Below are 16914 nucleotides of genomic sequence, written 5' to 3' on the forward strand. Positions count from 1 at the left end.
TGATGGCATAGCTGAAATATCACTTGTAGACAGATTTCTTATGAAGTCTATTTTGGTGATAAAGCAAAGCTGTAGCAATATCAATGGAAATGTTTCACAGCTTCTAATTGAAAGGCTTGCCTTCTGTGGGGGATTATTTTATACAATGCAGTTGAAAATCACAGCTAGGATGGATGTTTCTTTCTTTAAAATTTCTGATTGGGTAGCTTTGTGAGAGGGAAGGTGTCCTTGCTAAAATGACATGAAATTTCCAAGTATGGTAAACTATGCTTGTTAAAAACTTAAAAACTTAATTTTGTTTTGTCTTCCTTGAAAGAGCTATTTGGTATGGGAACTAACACAGACACTTTTCATCAAGAGTCTATTGCAATATATTTTACATAAAGTTGCATTAATTTTTGTCATCTGTTCCTACTTATTAACACAAGCAATTTACATTTTTGGTGGGTTTATGTCTTCAAGCAGCATATTAGGGAGAGATGTATGGTTTTCTCATTTTTAGCTGTATAAAACCTTACATTCTCTAACAGGACAACAGATAGTGTTTAAGTGAAAGAGGAGATGAACACTTCTCTTTTCACATCCCTCCATCACCATGAAAAGATCACCAAAACTGTTAATTGACTAAATTATTTAAGACAGTTAAGAGAAAAAAAAAAAACAATGAGAGGGGAAAGGAGAAGGGATGAGGTAGAGATAAAAGGAATTTTGGTATTTTAGATCTGGATGCTTTTCTTGAACAGCATGTTCCATATTTCCTAATATAATGATGGAAGAAAATCTCTTAGCATTGGGAAAAGGAAAAATAAATGTATCTAAAAAGAAAATGAATAATTTTAGGAAATTTCAACTTAGTAGTAGTATTATTAGTATTATTTCAGAGTGATTGTGCATGTATGGACCTGGAAATAATTAGGGCTGTGTCATTCCCAGCTGAAATAGACCTCTATTGCCAAAAAGAATCCCAAAGAGTTTAATTGGAATGTAAGTTGTTCACATAAGGAATGTAATTCCTCTGTGAATTTTCCAAGCTTTGAGAACAGTCTCGTGCCCATAACGTAGCAGTGTCATTATAAACAAACACCAGTGATGTTTGCTTGTTAGCAGTTTGGGATTGATTGTACAATGAGTGTATTTTTAGTGGCTGTTTTGTTGATAGCAGCTGTTGTGGGTGAAGAACAACTGTCTTCTGTTTCAACAAATCTGCTTGGTGATTTCTAAAACATTAGTTTCCATGAGTGTCTGGTGAATGTCCCAAAGAATGCTTATAGCAGGAGTTTGAGGGGTAAAGTGGAAAGCTTATTCTGAAGTTTACCCTTAGTCATTTCAATGCTCTCAGAACAACTGATACACTTTTTACTGAGAGCTGGGTCACAGTTAATACAAATAACAAACATGATATATAAGCTGTCCTTGTTAAGACAATACTAGAATGCATTCTTCAGAAATTCCTAGTCTTCCAGACTGATGGAAGAAATTTTCTTTAGCCTCTTCATCCATTTTACCAGTTGTTCTCAGTACTAAGCAGGGCAGATTTTGCTTTGCCCATTATGTTTGATGTCATCCCAGCCAGAGCAACAAGAATACTAAATACACTAAATACTGGGCATCCAAGGAAATCTTCACAAGTGACAGAATAGTTTAAAGAATGCAACTATTAAAGACTGGGTTTGTGGTGTATGTGGTGGTGACCATCCAAAGGAGTAAAGGAATTGAAGCATACAATCAGCCCAGGGCAGAGGGAGAGTTAAGTCCACAGAACCTCTAACAGCTATTAAAAAAAAAATCTGGCCAACAGTGGCTGTTTGCAAGTGCTAGTGTACTCAGTGTGCTAGTGCTGGTGTACATTAACCACTAGAGTGCTTACTAATGGTTAAAATATTTCTAGTTTAAAAATATTTAATAAACTATAGCTGGACCCAGATTTTCGTAGTTTTCCCTCAGATATATGTGTCTGTCTGCCTGTTTAATGTCTTTTTCCTTTTTTCCCTATATGTGATCTCCAAGAAAGCAAGAAAGACTTCAATCTAGCAGGGTATAGTCACACTTAATCTGAAGTGGCAAAGAAAGAAAAAATGAAATTAGTGCACATTTGCTTAAGGCTTTATATAGCTCTGATTTATCAATAATACAATAAAAAGAATATTTTAAGTAGTTAAGCTGATTGCAGTTTTCTAAATTAAATACTTGAACTAAATGGGGAGATGGAATGCAGGAGCTGAAATTGGTCACCTTTGGTTAAACAGCAGGACTGGTCTGATCAGCAGACACTATTCCATTGCTTCAATTGCTAAAAGCTAATTAAACACTTGCATTCTGCTAACTGAAGTGTATTTGGTCACCTGCAGTTTCAAAGTGCATGTACCAAAAAGGAAATCCTCACGCTATGAACGCCAAGCTGCTGCGATTCTAAACTCAGCACCTAAGTGAAACAAGCAGGTGAAGCAAAGGTTGAAGAAGTGGATGGCAGAAATCTTCCTTTTTAAATGGCAGAGGACTGGGAGCAAGCTGGGCACCCAGGCAGTGCACAGGGGGGTGCCTCATGGCCAAGGGTTAGCGTGCTGCCAACCCTTCTTGAGAGCAGCACGGGTGCCAGGGTGGTTCTTGAATGGGCAGGGGGCAGTTGAGCTGCTGGTGGCCCCAGCTCTTTAAGCATGTTTTGACCATCTCTTACACACTGTGTAACCTCTACCCGAGCTCTACTGTGAGCTGAGCTTTAACAGAAGCTGCCATGAGACACAGGCACAAGCTCTGTTTATCAAGTTCACCTGGGGCTTGGCTCCTCAGGAAAAGGAACCACGAGAGAGGGAGGTCTGGGGGACATGGGCTGCAAGGCTCTACCTGTAAATAGTGACTTTTTTTTTTTTTCACTTTAAGCTCTGTCTGCTGTTGTGTTTTTTAAAAGAAAATTTCTGAAGTAAAAAAAATATTTTAGAATGTCAGGTGTGCTTGGAAGTTCAATAGACGTAAAAGACATAGCCTTTCCTGCCAAGTAAAGATAAAAGGTTGAAAAGGTGTAAGGAAGAGTCTGCTAGACCATATTGTCAGGAAAAGGAAGTAGGTGTGTCTTGTGTAACTATTACATTACTTTAAAAACAAAATTTGGAGGTGATGTGAAACATGAGTTGCCTGATCATCAGTGGGAAAAACAACATAAGCAGGAATCAAATCTCTAAGTGAAAAATAAAGATGTTAAAAGCAGCAGAATTTCAGATTGAATTCTAACTCTTTAAATAGCTTATCTAACAGTGGAAGGCAATTTGGGTGAGAGAACAAAACAAGACCTTTGGAAACCATGTGAAGAGAGATTAAAGGAATGAGTTTGCTGTAGTTAAAAAAAAAGAAAAAAAAAGGGAAAACTGATTAGGATGACCATGTTTCAACACAAAAGTTGCTACATGAATGCAAGTGATTAATCATTGTACCTTCAAGCAATAGACTGTTCCAGCTTCAGAGCATAAAGGAAGAATAGTTATGCTGGGTCAAACTGAAGGTTTATTTAGCTGGCTATCTGGCTTTTGACAATGATCAAAAGTATATTCTTAGGGAGAAACATAAGAGTATAAAATAGACAAAGTAATACTTACCCCCAAGTATGCTAAACCTTCAGCAATTTTTAGCTCTGAGAATGCCAAAGTGAAGATGATTTCTGTGTATTTAATAGTCTTAAATAGTCTTGTTCAAGAGCTTGGCAACTTAATTTTTCAACTCCCGTAAGTTTTGAAGAGTGACACATTCCTGTGTGATATGGAGTTCTACTTAATGATAGACTGTCTGAAAAACAATTTTTTGTTTGTTGTGAACTTCTACTTGCTAGCCTAATTTTATCCTCTCCAATGCTTTTCCTGAAAGAGATATTAACTCATCAATCCCCATTCATGCTCTCTGTGCCACTCATAGCCTTACATAACTTCAGTACTTCAGTGCCATAGGCATTTGAGGCTTGTACACTTTTGCCATTTTATAAATTATATGTCAGCAAAGTTTGCCAAAACAAATATGTAGGTCTGAGCATGCCTATGCTTTATTTCTCTCAATATCTTGGGAAGAGGATTTTTTTTTTCTTAGACACATTTATTTTTTAAATCTGTCTCCTTTTGCTATAGCAAGTCATCTACAGCTACAGGATATACCTATTCTGTACAAGATCAAAGTTTGAGAAAAGCACTAAAGTGCTTCCGCACAAAGTTTGCTAAAGCACTAAACATTGAGCTGAATGGAATCTTGTGAGTCTTATTTATTCACAGATGTGATCACCCCATTCACAGGTGATTTTTTCAGTTCTCTGGCCAGTGAACAAAAGAACTTCAAATCTTAAGGATATGATATATAGTTAGTTGTTATTTCAACTTAAAGACCATGTACTTGCATGTTAAATACTTCTGTCTACAAATACAAGCAGCTGTCCAGAAATCTGGAACAGGGCAAATGTATTGCATTTAGTTCAAACACTCTAGCCTGCATTGCTAGGTAGAGGCAGTAGAGCATTTGATATCAAATGCTATTTTTTCCTGAACCGTTTCTGCTGATTCATTGTTACCTTACTTTGAATTGCAATAGTTAAGTGAAAAATGCTGCTTTAACTGTCTTTAAATGAACTACCTTTGTGGCAGTGTTTTTAGATGGGTCTTTTTATGCCTTTTTAATGGTACATTAAAACTTAATGAATGCTGAGTAACACTAGAATCCCCATGGAAGCACATATGGTATCTACATTAATACTGAATGAATGCATAATGATCAGTAGAATTTCAGTGATTTCCACATGAATCAACAGTGATGAGCCACTTAGTGTTACACTCAATTACATCATGTTTAATTTATGTAGCATTGTTTGGACATTATGTTTAAAATGTCTTTAGTAAATCATTGAAACTCTAATTGAGCCTCCATTTCAGGGACAAATTGCAGTGTAAACATAAAATTAATTTTTTTAACAGAACAATTAATTTATGTTGAAACCCACTTGCAAAGGGTCAACAATTTGATATATTCTCACTATTACTCCCTGAAAAATGGAATCCTAATATGAAAACGAATTGCAGTAGCTGTTAAATTGTTTCTGTTCCCTTATGCAGCCACCAGACACTAGAAATGCATTAATTCCCTGAACTCTGGAAACAATGGCAATACTTCACCTGCCCTATCTGACTGCTGCCAAGCACTTCAGAAGACTTTTCAGGTCAGGGTACCTTGCCCAGATCTATGCAGCAGACTCAGAAGAGTTCTGCACAGTCCCTGACTAACACCACACCACCCCTCGTGTTTGGCAGGCCCTTCTGGCACATCCATGGCTCCCTTGCAGCAAGGTGAACCAAGAGCATTTGACCGTGCCATCATGTGCCAGAGGAGGACAAAGAGATGCTGAAGGAACCCACATCAAAAGCAAGCACTGTCTTTCAGCTGTTCTCCCACCTTGTGCAGGACCAGGAAGCAAAGGTGGTGTTGGTTGCCTGTGCAGAGGAATCGAGTTTTGCCTCACCTCCAAAGCATCACACAGGAGTGAGGACCTTCTGCCTCTCTCCTGACCCACCTGGCAGCACACTGAGCACGAGCTGTTGGTGTGCCCTGGGTGAAGGCTGGAAAAAGCTGCCAGTGGCAGCCCTCCACTCAAGGCTTCCACAGTAAGCACTAAAGCAACAGTGTTTAAACAGGGTCCAGACTTACCCCAGTCCAGACTGACTCCTCACGGAAACTACACATACACATATATCTGATCATAGCAAAAAATAACACAAATAAAGGCGCTTTGTAAGAGAAAATGGAAATGAAATATGCATACTTCTAACCTCCCTAGGAACAGTAAACTTCTTGGCTTCCACTTTTCCTGATACTTTTTAGCAGATAACACACTGACACACTGTTTCTGGGGGTGTCTGCTTGAGCTGGTTTTGGACAGGTTCCATAGCAGGTCTGTAAAGATTCATTCATAGAGTTTGCCTCTTTTTTACTCAATCAGTTACTCAAAGAGCCATCTAAATTGGTCTGGCTTGTGGCAGAGGAGATCCTGCCTTCCAGTACTCCAGAAGGGATCTTGCAGACTGCTCTCACTGGTGGTTCAGGCCAGCAAGGTCTTATCAAGGGTCATTTTGACTTTAATATTCACCCTCAAATCCCTGCTCCAAATACAGTAAGCTGGAGAGGTGTAGGCCTAGGGGAGTTTTAGTTCTGTGAGGTTGTCCAACAGCTGTCTGAACAACGAGGACTGGAGGGAAAGAGGACTGTGTTAGGAGACAAGGTCCTACCAGCTATTTACAAACAAATCCATTAATTTATTTTTAGCTTTGGCAGTTTTTTCTGTGCTGGCTTCTAGCACTAGACACCACATCCAGTAACTTGAGTTTATAGAGGATTTAACAGCTATGAGTTCACAAAGTTATAATTTAAATTTGCATTTCTTTTCAATCTACTATAAGATTATCTGATCACTGGCACAGCATCTGACAAACAGCTGACCAGCAACTTTGTTAGAATATCCATAGACAAAGAACTTTATAATGATGATAACAATACCTGTTCTCATTTCTCTGGATTGCTGAAAAATGCAAATTCAGACCTTTAATGATTGCAGCTAAGGCTTTCATTTCTGACAGCAAAGTGAGAGAAAAAAAATCTTTCCATCCTAGAAAACTGTAAAAAAGACCATCAGAGGTGGGGGTTTTTTTTTGTTGTTGTGTTTTTAATTTTTTTAAAATTATAATTCACTTCATTATTGTTAAAATAATTTAATAAATTAAGTATAAGACAGAAAAGATTCTTATGGAGAACCTTTTTATTTTGCTTTAAAAAGTTCTTTCTTGGTTTATGTTTATCTCATGATTCAGGAATTCTATGCCATGTTAATTTAATTCAGTTCTCATCTAAATTGAATAAAATATATGCTAGCATGCTGGCTGTGATGATAAAATCCCTGTACTGTTTAAAGAGAAAGTGTTTGAAATATACCAAATAATCTGAAGTGTACTTTGCTTCAATGTATGCCTAATAGATTTTAATGATGTAATTATTTTTAATTTTTTGTGTTGCTGGATATTTTTAGAACCTGCCAAGTAAGAATATTTTTTAGAATGAGATGCAATGAGGTTATAATATTACTATAGCCTTTGGAATAACACCAATATAAGGAACAGTAAAAAAAAGCAATTGAATGTATGCCTTGAGCTACATGATGACTGTTCAAACAGACTTCACAGAAAATTAGATTTCCTTGACTTAGTGTTGTGGTTACAGTGATATAATTCATGTTTCATAACTCTGAAGAAATAATGAAGACATTATAACCAGAAATGTGTCAATTTGAATAAATTTATTATGAATTGCTTTGGTTTGAAAGCTCCCAATATGTTATAATAGAAGCCTACGTTCTTGCTTGAGAGCCAGCCAAACTGGGGCTTTAATATTTTAACAAATCACTTAATGGTAGATTTTTTTCTCCAAATAAACAAAAGGAGAAATGTTCTGAAGGGACTGGGATAATAAAAGATATTAAAATTACCTTTCTTACTCCTCATGGAAATTCAAACAGCTTTTGCCTGAATCCAAGTTGCAATTAGGCAAAATTCAGCCCATGCAAGAATTAACTCCCTTCACCCATTGCTGAACTGCAATTACATTTGGATCAAATGCAATATTCAATGGGCTACCTCCAGCAACACTGCACAGTACCTTCTCCAGATAAAACCATGCAGGCTGAGGATGTCAGTTGGAATTTGTTTAATCTGGTTATATACTGCTCAAAGTCCACTATATCAGTCAGTAAGTTTCATGTATCACCTTCAGTGATACATCTTGGCTTTAACATGATTAATAGGTGGTATTGGCTCTGTGACCAGGCTTGACAAAATGCTAAAATGGGCTTGAGGCCTTGAAGAGCTACCACAGGAAGAAGAATCCTCAAATTCACTTTGTCAGTTCCAATTCTTTAAGAGACTTTCAATGGTTTGAACTCTTACCAGTAGGCTTTTTGCCAGATTAGTTACTGTCTGTCCTCCCACAGCCCATAATGAGAACAGAAAAACCATAAAGCTACTACAGATTCTTTGTTGTGTGCTGTGGCAAATTTGACAGAACTGTGTCTGTGTGCTTAGCCCATCTGTGGGATGGATATGTCATCCTGAGTGATCCAGTAGCACAGAAATCCAGTCATAAGAAAGTGTACCAAGTGTAGTGTGGATGTATAAAACCCAGACATTATAGAAAGGGGATGCATTAGTCCTTCGGTTCTTCCGATGGAGAGGATGAAACCTCAAGTGGACTTAAGTCTGAAAACTTCACTGCCACTGTCTTATAAAGTAAGTTCATGTAGTGTAAAAAAAGAAGAAAAAACATTCTCCTTTCTTAGTTGTAATTCTGAGACAAGTATAATGGGTTGAGATAAATTTATGGACGTGGAGAACACTGAAGGTTGAATTTGAAAAGGCTGAGTGGCTATGATAATTTTTTTAATTTTAGATATGCACTCAGTTTGTATTCCTCCTTTCCAAATACTTCAGATACACCAAATGTTAAATTTCTTTGAAGTCCGGTGCAAATTATTTATGAACTTGCTCAGTAGCCAGCATTTTTCTCATTCTCCCCTTGCCTATCCACCCCAAGGGAAATTCTGTAAAATTTTTTGACTGTTAAACAGAATTTATAAGGTCACTATGTGTAACATAATTGTCTGGATTTATCTTCTATGTTGTTTTTCATATATTGTGAGAGTGTCTCCTTCATAATTACACAGAAGCAGAATAGATAGTTGCCTACATTTAGTGTTATGAAATTGTTCTACTTGTCATGGTAAAATTATGACTTTTAGAAAAAAAATTAAATTCTAGTAGGTACTTAACAACTCCAGAGCACAGCTTCAATAAGCATGAAATCAAAGAAAAGGTACTTTTTTCTCCAGCTCAAAGGAAAAACACCTTTTGGACCAGATTTAAAGCTGATTTATTGTTTGAAGTGGCAAAGTATTAATGCATTTTACCTTTTTTTATTTTTAGAAACAAGAATCCTTCATTATACAAAGAAGGACAGCCTGATTGTTAGAGTACTAATTTTGGACTCAGAGTCTGCATTTCTTACTGAGCCACAAATTCCATTAGATTTTGAGAAAACCACTTAGCAAATTAATTGCACTGTCTAATTTGCAACAGCAAACAGAGATGTTTAAGTAAGAAGACAATTCTCCTAAGGTTTTCTATGAACGCAGAGGAAACAAAAAGTCTTTCTGGGATGGTTGTCAGTGCTAAACACCCTGTGTTTTTTAGTTGACATCTGGAGTCTTCTGTTTCTCTCCTTTGTGATGGCCAGTCTAACATGGTATAGTTGTCTAAAGTCAGGCACTTTGAATACCCTCCCAGGGTTAATTTTTAAACCTGTTCAGGCACATAAAGATGCAAACACTTACTCATCCGTATGAAGGGAATAAATACATTAAAATGTTAGGTGCACTGATGTTGTGATAATTAGGTCTGTAATAAGTGCTGAGATTGGCATTGTTAGATAGGGTTCCTGTATTACAGAGATTTGCATTAATAACCTTTTAATATAATAACTTCAAGTAGTCAGCACAATGCTTTTAAAATATGAACGGTAGGTTGATTTTTTCAAAGGTTTGTTGAATATCTCATTTCCCGAATATAGATTTCTTGGAATAACTCTTTAGACAGAGAAAATGACCTTCTCTGTGTGATTAATTCATTCCAAAGAGTGCTAAATGTCCTACCAGGTGGTGTATTAAAATGGTGGCAGGTATGTTATCATACAGTGGGACTACCTCCAGAATTCCAGCTGGACTGATGAGCATTTGTTTGGTTTCTGTCATTTGGCAGAAACATAATGACTCCATCATCAGGGTTCAGCAGAGCTTTCCGTTTCAGAGCCCATTTTCAAGGCATTCTAAATTGCACATGCACAGGTAGATTGATTTGGAAATTGCTTTGCTCAACCAGGGCTGGTGCAAATTTGGGGGTGCAAATCTAGTCTGGATCATTCCAGTGATTTTGGAAGAGAAAAATTCCTCCTTTTCTCACATGTATGCCGATATGCATATGAACACATTTCAAATTTCTTACTGTTCCCAGAATTGGAGAAAATCTCTTTAGATCTGATGAAAGCTTTCAAAATCCAGTTTCACACTGCAGTATCTGATGTTCCTAGACTTTGTTTCTTAAAGCCACGGCTAGTTTTTGCAAGCTGCATATTACAGAAGCAGAAAAGAAATAATATGAGTGAAGTTTAGGCACCTAAATACAAGTGACTGGTGACATATTTAATACCCAGTGATATCTGAAACATCCCCACAGGACAGACCTGTGTGACATAGGCTGAACAGGAAATCTGTGCCATCTTAGGGCATGGTAGAATAGGGATCTAAATGAGTATGAAATGTCTGCATTTAGGTGAACAAATCTCTACATCAATTCTTCCAAAAGCAGAATTTGTTTTGTCTTTCAATTGCACACATCAGCCTTGTACTGTATTAACAAAATTGGAGTGCTGCACACCTTGAGTCTGACCAGGTGTGCTGTTTCTTTAAGACCAAAATAAGTTTACATTTGCCTTCCTTTTTGCATGTATCTGGAGACTCTTACTGTTCTTTGTCTGGTTCTACTATTTCAGTGTCCTTGGCAGCAGCTCAGAAATGGCTGAGACTTATGAGTGGTGTGGCTGTTCATGAAAAGTCATTTTAGCTCTACATTTCTTGTTTTTATATTTTTTACGGTTGGTTTGGGTTTGTTTGGGGGGTTGGGGTTTTTTGTTGTTTTTAGTTTTGGTTAGTTTGTTTTTAAATGCTTGTATTTTGTTTCCCACTCTACAAAATGACTAGTGTTAAAGGATCTCAAATCAGATTTCCCAACAACTCACATTACGGAAACTAAACTTCTATGTGCTGGATAAACGCACGGAATACTAGATAGCACAGTTGCCTGCAACCTTTCCTTCCATAATAATTACATGTTTTTGTGCAGTACTCTGAAGGCATGTGAGGTCAGAAATTACATTTTTTGTGTAAGGTGGAGTTCCAGAAATAGGGCTGTAAAAACTATCAGCAGGACTCTGCTGTTGTGAAACATCACCTGTTTAATTTATCTAAATGGTTAATAATTTATGTGATGTTTAAAGTCATCCACTTGTCAATTCCCTTCCAGAAGATGACATCTAGTGCAGTGGCAGTTGTGGTAGGGGGGTACTTGTGGACAGATGAAGCACACAATAAAGACACTGCTGCAGCTATTTCTGGGAGGGAGCACACGGCCTCCAACCACCATTAGATGCAGATGCAGCCACCGTAACCCCCACGTATGCAACACTCACCCTGTGCTATTACAGTCCTCTCTAGGAAGGAACTTCAGGCCTCAGTTCAAGGTTGGCCAGCGCAGATTGCATCACCTAATGCATTGTTTATTACAGACGTTCTGTGTGACTGATTTCATGCAGACCTAGTGCGAGGGAGCAGAAGCCAGCATGTCACATGTCTGACCTGCAGCTCACAAGCACTACATGCCACTCAGTCAGCCCTGCCCTGAACCTCATTATCTGCTCTTGGCTACAACAACATTTCACATATCACAAGCTCTTGATTTGATTTAATTTGATAGATTTGAAGGGTATCATTCTTACTCTAAAAAAACCTGCACAGGATTTCATTTCAATCTTGTGTTACAGTTCAAGGCAAAATTCCATCATGGGGATGTTCTGACAGAGCTATCACAGGGAATCACAGAACTTGCTATTGAAATTGCAAACACTGTTGTCAAAGCTGGCAATAAAATCCATCTCTCTACTCAAGTTTGTTACAAAAGTATGCTAAAGTAATCATGCTTTTCAATTGATAAAGAAAGTCCAAAACCAAACAACAGAAAACAAGTGCAAATCTGCTTCTTGATAGTAAGTGCAGAGAAAGGGAATGTAGTCAGGGGAAACACTGGATTTTTACTCTGCTGTGGTTCGTGTACACTGAGTTTCAGATAAGGTTGAAAAGCAGCTTGGGGAAATGACTGAGACTGGTGGTACTGGTGATTTAATCCCTTGGAACCTTTTCCTTACCTGCAATAAAAGATACACATTTTAACAATAACTGTAAACTTAACATTCAATTCAAGCTGTAATAATAGGGAAGACTCCTCACAAAACATTCAACCACAGATAATTTTCAAAGACTTATGCACTACTGCCAGGAAGTTAGCTAGTGGTATCTCCACTTGTGGTCACTGGATAAATTTGGCTCTCATGAAGTACTTGAGCCCATTTTCAAAGTTATAAATGGGCTTTTGAAATGCTCAAGAAGGAGCTAGAATGCACAGCTCATTGTATGAGTTTCATTTGTCCAACACATTTTAAGTCCATTGAGATAATAAATAGACATAAATTGGCACATGCCTTTTTACTGAAAAAATTACTTTTTTCTTAGGGTGATCCTTTGTGTTCTTAGGGTGATCCTCAGCATTACTGCTGAGGCAATTTATTTTGGGAGGCTTTTGGAGAAAATGTATGAGGAGACAAGACATGCCTGGTTGTAGCCTTGCATTGGAAAAAGGAGCTATTTCTGTGGCTTCAATCTAGTACTTGAATAGAAATAATTCCTTTCTCTACTATTGCAGCTACGACAAATGATGGTGTAAAGGTAGGCTATTGGCTCTCTTAGTGCAGTGAAGCTTTATGTGATAAAACTATTATACATATATTGTGAGTAATTTGATAAAAGCAAGGGAGGACGTGTGGAAGGGGACAAAAAAAAAAAACCCCACAAAAATCTTCTACAGTTTTCGAAGATAATCAGAGGTAGTTTGGATTTTTTGAACCTCCACTTTGTCAGTAATAATTGAGTTTACTCTAATTAAAGGCATAATTTTGTCACATTAATCAAGTGTTGTGATTCTAAATAGCATACAGGCTTTTGAGAACTGGAGAGCTTGATTTTCTGGAAGTGGGGTGCATACTGAATAGCTTGAATCTGTTGCAATTTTTCTCCATATATATTTTAATTTTACTTGATAAACACCTGGATGTGATTATGACTAAGAAAGGTAAAAATTAAAAGACAGGGAATAAGCCTAGTGAGTTGAGTATTGAAGAATACACAGGAATTTAGTTTAGTCTTCTCTCCCCCTTTGCTCTCAGAACCGGTCTTAAAGGTGCAAAACTTATTATCCAACATAAACAGAGCAGAGAACTGGGGATACCAGCATCATACAGCCAACCCAGGACACTGGGAAATGGCAAATCTTACAAGAACAACTGTGCTGCACAAGCATGGCAATTATCAAAAAAACACACTAGGCAGCTTAAGTGTATTTATGATGAAAAGGAAACCAAGTCACACAGATCAACAAATGTTTTGGTGTTGGGTCTCAGCAGAAATCTGCCAGTCTTTTAATATCAACTCTATTAACTGTTCAGAGATTACTGGGTTTGTACTTGTTCAAAGAAGGAGTTAAAAAAGGTTACACTTGAACAGATTCTAGGTCAAATGCTCTCAGATATCTTTAGCCCAGCTCATGAAACCATTTGTATTCTTACAGTTGTTTGCAAAGAGAGACAGTAAGGCTGGAGAACCTTCAGTTTCACATTCTCATGCATGCAACATTTGCAATGCCTACACTGGAACAGTCACATAGGTCCTTCTGTGCCTCAGTGTTCCACTGACTGCATGTCCCTCATGCAATGCTGTTCCCAGAGAAAGCAGTGACAGTAGCAAGCATCAGGACAGACTATGAGATATGTAAAAAAACAGTTTCAGTAAATTTGTTTCTTACAACATGCAAGTGAAATTATAATAGCGTGACATTTTTATTGATTTTTTCTAGAAGTGGCATTGCTGCTGTCATAACTAATTAGATTACCACCAAAGTTATTTTAAAAAATAAAGTATTTATTTGCTGTTATTCATTCTAATTGTGGTTTTTATTTGCCTGGCATTTTAAAACAATTACATGACTAAGCCAAAGACACAAAAACATACCATGTATGTCAAGTTGCAGTTCTATAACACATTGCACAGAATAGGTGAAAAATCAAAATATATTTTCTTTTTGTGGCTGAACTTTTTAAATGCTGATGAATATCAGCATACAATTGCCACTTGCAGGTTTTTATCTCTTTCCAATCTGTCTTCTACCTAGAGCACCGATACCATTTGTCCTGCCTTCTATTCTTCTGAAGACAATGAGGTTTAACATGTCAGAGTTATGCCTGTGAATCAACTAGGAAAAAAACCCCAGTGGCCTTGTCTCTGCAGTTCTTAAAAGGATAGCTGCTCACAAGAAACAAGCAAATCCAGTCAATTATTTGACACTATAAAATTCCTGATATATTTGCCAGACTTTGTATATAAAAACTGTTAATCAACTCAGACTTCCACTTCTGCTGTAAGTGTGACAGAATGAGCTGTTCAGAGGACAAGGAATCCTTCATTTCATTGAAAATGAATGTCCTGCAAAATCATCTGTGACTCAGCCAAAATGAAACCTGTGAGTATTGCTTCTATGACACAAAAATCTTTCTCCAGAACTGAAATCTTGGCATGTGTGTGATGATTTTTTCAGTGGATTCAGGAAAACGGCAAAGGATTTGCCTCAAAATATTCTACATTTTTACCAGTCTCACATCTCAGTTACTGCCCCTGACCATGCCAAGGACAGTCAGAGGGTTTCTGCATGGTGCTGTCTTCACCAGGGGCTTCCAGTTTTTGACTATCGGATTGACTGACCTAAACACGACTATCCACTCTGCTTGGTGCCATCAAACTGTTCTTCACACAGCAAGGGGGATTTTTTATTTTGAAATCGGACAAACATTGATAAGGACGGCCATGGAATTGCCACAGAGGAATTTATGTACATAAAGCAGAGCGGGATCAAGCTGCTGTGGATGAGCCCTAGGCACGAGGGAAAACCTTTTCACAATCCACTGTGCTCCAGGCTGTGGCTGGATGTGGGTGCTGGGCCCAGGCCGGAGCCCAGCCTCCTCACGAGCCGCTGTTCTGGCACAAAGTGACGGGTCTGTTCCCCGGCCTCGGTCATTCCCTGTTTCTCCAAGGCACGTCCATAAATCCCCGCTGCCCAGAGGGATGTGTCAGTGCAGTTAATGATTTGCCAGGCGCTGAGTCGCGTGTCAGGCCGGTCCGGCGGAGCGCGGCTGGAGCCGCTGCCCGGCGCGGGGCAGGAGGTCCCGGGCCATGCCGGGGCCGCGGTGCCCCCCTCGGCCGAAGGCGCAGCGGCTCAGGGCGAGCGGTGCCCGGGGCCGGGCTCGCCCGGCGGGGCCCCACCGCCCCCGGCCCCGCCGGGTCACGCCGCGGCCTCGGGTCCCGGGCCCGCGCACCTGCCGGGCCCGCCCCGCTCTGCCGCCCGGCCTGGCGGAGCAGCCCTAGGGCCCCGCTCGGCCCCCGCCCGCCCCGCGCTGCCTCCCCGTCGCAGCGCGGAGCCGGCGGCCGCCCGCCCCCGCCGCCGCCGCCGCCCTCGCACGTGTGCCGGGGAAGGCGCTCGGTGCCGCCCGGGCGGCGCTTCCCCCCGCTCCCCGTCGCCTCCCCCTCCTCCGCAGCGGGAGCGAGAGCAGCCTCCGCCCGGCAGCGCCGGGGCCGCTCGCCGCCGTGCCGCCCCGCCAGGACGTCGCCGCCGCCGATGGCCGCCCCGCTGCCCGGTGCGCCCGGCGCAGGGCTGGCGGCGGAGCCCGCTGGCGGCGGCCCCCGCGGCTGCCCCCGCCCGCTGCCCCGGCCCCCCGGGCGGGACCCGCCGCCCTCGCCCCCCGACAGGTAAGGCCGGAGCCCGGCGGGCGCCGCCGCTCCCTCGAGGGCCGCCGCTGCCGTCGGGGGGCGGGCGGCGCCCTGCGGGCGGGACGCGGGGCTGGCGGGGCCGGGGTGCGGCGGCCTGGGGAGGGGGCGAGGCGCAGGAGGGGGGCGGCCTGGCTCTGGACCGGCCCGCGCTTCCCCGGAGCTCAAAAGTTGTTTCCCGGCCCTGCAGACACTTTCCGCCGCTGCGGATGCGTGCGTGTCCCACCCCCCACCTCCCTTTTTATTTTTGAGGTTTGTCAGCCTGAGGTGAAAGGAGCCGGCAGTGCTGAGCCTGCCTTGTCAGGCTGAGCCAGCAGCTACTTTATCCCTGCAGTGTCTTTCTCAGAGTGTTGGTGAGATAAAACCGCTTCACCGGGAGCAGTGCCGCTGGCAGCGGTGTGCACCCCGTTTGTTACCTCTCAGGCTCTTCTTAAAGGCATTGGTCTCTATTCTTAGTAAAGGAAGATATGAGCTGGGTTTTTCATGAAGCATCTGATGAGTTTCGGTAGACTGAAGTTTACAAAATCTTAAAATACTGCATTACAGGATTTTTTGCTCATCCTAAAGCAAAATACCGCTTCAAATGAATCCTCACCGGTGTGGTGAGGATTTTCCATAAGTGAAGTATCTTCATTCTGTATTGTAACCTTATTCTGATGGTTTTCCCCACTTTGTGCTAAATAAAATATGAAATCTGGAATGATAATAAAGAAGGTAATAAAGTAAAATATGAAGCTTGGGGGCATTAACTCACACATGTAGAAAACTCTTGTAATATGTTGGCAGATGCAAATACATCAGGTGCTTTGGGTGCAGGTTTTCAGATGAAATCAAGTAGACAAAGTGCTCTTCAATATTTTATGTGAGAAAACCATGCACTGTAATGTACACAGCAGTCTAAACAACCACATTATTAATGTGATACTTTAAACCCGTGCATAACTGAGCTCTTAGGCAAGTGCATTGGTGATTACCTTCCCTACTCCTGCAAATGCTGGCTGGTGGTACTTCTGACACAATCCTGGCTGTTTCAGCAGACAGCAACAACTGAGACATTCATTTCATGATGGAGCTGCAGAGATGCCAATACAAAACTAACTGAAAACAGAAATGAATGGATTGCTTTGCACTGTTTTCTCTTGACAGTCACTTTGATTCGA

At 40.5% G+C, this 16914-nt stretch overlaps 1 protein-coding gene across 1 annotated transcript in view; it reads left to right on the forward strand.

The window, feature by feature from the left end:
• Positions 1–15148: 15148 nt before the first annotated feature.
• The window catches only part of GRB14 (growth factor receptor bound protein 14), a 58965-nt gene continuing 57199 nt past the window's right edge, over positions 15149–16914 (forward strand). Inside the window, 4 exon segments of the mRNA XM_074548593.1 lie at positions 15149–15345; positions 15347–15476; positions 15478–15580; positions 15583–15736. Coding sequence (XP_074404694.1) covers positions 15164–15345; positions 15347–15476; positions 15478–15580; positions 15583–15736 — 569 coding nt within the window. The 5' untranslated portion in view covers positions 15149–15163.

The sequence above is a fragment of the Zonotrichia albicollis genome, chromosome 10 (assembly GCF_047830755.1).
Source record: "Zonotrichia albicollis isolate bZonAlb1 chromosome 10, bZonAlb1.hap1, whole genome shotgun sequence".
Lineage (NCBI taxonomy): Eukaryota > Metazoa > Chordata > Aves > Passeriformes > Passerellidae > Zonotrichia > Zonotrichia albicollis.